This window comes from Ochlerotatus camptorhynchus, unplaced genomic scaffold (genome assembly GCF_037179485.1).
Source record: "Ochlerotatus camptorhynchus isolate MF236.1 unplaced genomic scaffold, CSIRO-AGI_Acam_v1.1 ptg000007l, whole genome shotgun sequence".
Lineage (NCBI taxonomy): Eukaryota > Metazoa > Arthropoda > Insecta > Diptera > Culicidae > Ochlerotatus > Ochlerotatus camptorhynchus.
The window spans coordinates 638,552-640,754 of record NW_027040499.1 but is presented as its reverse complement, the minus strand read 5'-3'; the positions used below and the strand labels follow the sequence as shown (position 1 = coordinate 640,754).

The following is a 2,203-nucleotide window of genomic DNA, read 5'->3' as shown; positions in this document are numbered from 1 at the left end:
TTGGCCTTCTGGACAAAACTTCGGCTTAGGTGCAGCTTCTTAGCCACATCCCTAACGGAGGCGTTCGTATTTCGGTTGAAGGCCCCAACTACGTGGTTGTGATTTTTGGTGTTGTACGGAATACTTTTTCCTTCACTTCTGGGCTTCCGATCGGTGGTCAACCGTTCCTCGAACCGCTTAATCACTCGCGACACCGTGGAATTCGCGATTCCCAACGTTTTAGCGATGGAACGATGCGAGAGATCCTTGTTCTCGTGATGAATGCGCAAGATTTTATCACGCACGCGCTGTTCTTTCGACTCCATTTCCGCGAGTTTTGATCACAGGACTTTAAAACTTGCAGGATGTAAATAATGCACTATGAACTAAATCCACCCAAATTTTCATTAAATTCTACCCAACGGTTAAAAAGTTAGAGCAATTTCATAGTGTGTCAATTTCATCGTGAACACCCTTTATATTGAATAGGAACTTGTAAACCTAGCATCAAAACACTGTACCGTGATGACGTTGGTCTTCCTAGTAAAGCACGGGCTTCTTTGACTACATAAAATTTCTCTACGAAGGTTGGCCTATCGCTGGATATATAAAGGGGAGCATGGAACGTAGCCAAAACGTTGATGGTATCTTCTGTTGCGTATGCTTTGAGTGACTTGTCTGATTTATACTGGACATTTAAAACCCCGCTGCTATAGCTGCCGTGTGAAATCAGCTCCTCAAACATTTTCTCGGTGAACGTATTCACTTGCGCACCGGAATCAATCATGAATACGCATTGCATACCTGATACCTTCGCAGTGATAGTAGCGTCGCTTCTCCCAATATACTGGACATTGGAGCTGGTACACGCAACCTGTGTATATACATAATGAGATACATCATCTTACAAATTATTTACTTAGATACCTGTGCAACGTTCTCGAGAATAATCCCTTGAACTTGATTTGATAGCATTTGAGGGCCAACTATAGATTTTGAAACAACTTCCGCCACAGTTTGTGCAGGTTCCGAACGTACATGTAGGAAGATGTGTTTACTATTGATAAGATTGTTTTATTTAACATTGCCTTTTTGAGATACCTTTCAAATACATAGTAAATAACGGAAGTGTTATATATTTAATTTTTTATTTAAAATTTTTTATTATTTATTTATTTTTTATTTTTTTTTTTAGAAGCAATGATTATTAAATTGTATTTTTATCCATTTTTTTTTTGTTTCAGAACATTGTGCGTTAATGATATTTCAAAGAAAAAAATAAAAAAAAAATCAACTTAAAATTCAGTCGATTCACTTACTGATTCAATAGAAACCAAGTCATCTTTCACTTCTTCAATTGCTGCTATCTTCTTCGCAGTAGTCTCCAACGACTCCGTTGCTTGTCGCTTCATAACATGACCTCTACCACGAGAGAGACACGCTCGCTGAATGTGACCAAGAATCCCGCAGTTGTTGCAGTTCTTTACTCTGTGACCACAAACATCAGCCTCGTGATATATGCTGTTACAGCGCCAACATTTCTCCTTAGATGTGTAACGAAACGATGAACCACCACTAGCGTAAGACTCCTTAGGTGTGTAACGGAACGATAGACCACCACTAGCGTAAGGTTGTCTGCCACGTAGAGTTCGACTGCCTCCTCTCATTGATCTGTTTACGTGATGCTGGAAACCTCTCTGCGGTGTATAATGACTCGTGTTTCTCGGAAAAGATGCACTAACGGATGCTACCACTCCTTGCTCGACATTCCGGTACTTTTTACGGACGTATTCTTCGTTCAATTTAATGGTTTCAATTTCGCGTACTTTATCGATCAGGTCTGTGAAACACTTATTGCGACTCAGCATTTTTAGTGCAGTCGTTCGGACATCTCGGTTTATAGCATGCTCGGCGATTGTTGCGACGATCTGTTCGAATTCTTTTGAGCCATCGAACTCGCAGAGTCTAGCCATTGAGCCAACCCGATTTATGTATGATAAGTCGGACTCATCTGGCTTCTGCGTCAACAATGCTAATTTACGCCTTATTAGCATTACATCTGATCCCGACCCAAAGTATTATTTGAGCCTGGACATTGCATTCGTGAATGGAAAATAGTCAACATTCGGATCTTCATTCGACGACCTAGTGTTCTTGAAGATTTCAAGAAGTTTTGCACCGGCCTTAACCTTAAAAATGGTGAACTTAGTGAGTTCATCCTCCA

The 2,203-nt window shown here is 40.5% G+C and overlaps 1 protein-coding gene across 1 annotated transcript; it reads right to left on the bottom strand.

The window, feature by feature from the left end:
- Positions 1-1,274: 1,274 nt before the first annotated feature.
- On the bottom strand, positions 1,275-1,952 carry LOC135697048 (uncharacterized). Its single transcript, XM_065216637.1, has one exon. The coding sequence runs from the start codon at positions 1,950-1,952 to the stop codon at positions 1,275-1,277; it is 678 nt and encodes a 225-aa protein (XP_065072709.1).
- Between the last annotated feature and the right edge of the window lie 251 nt (positions 1,953-2,203).

Excerpts from the sequence above, each read along its gene's own strand:
- LOC135697048 (XM_065216637.1), bottom strand. The coding sequence starts at position 1,952 with ATGGCTAGACTCTGCGAGTTCGATGGCTCAAAAGAATTCGAACAGATC.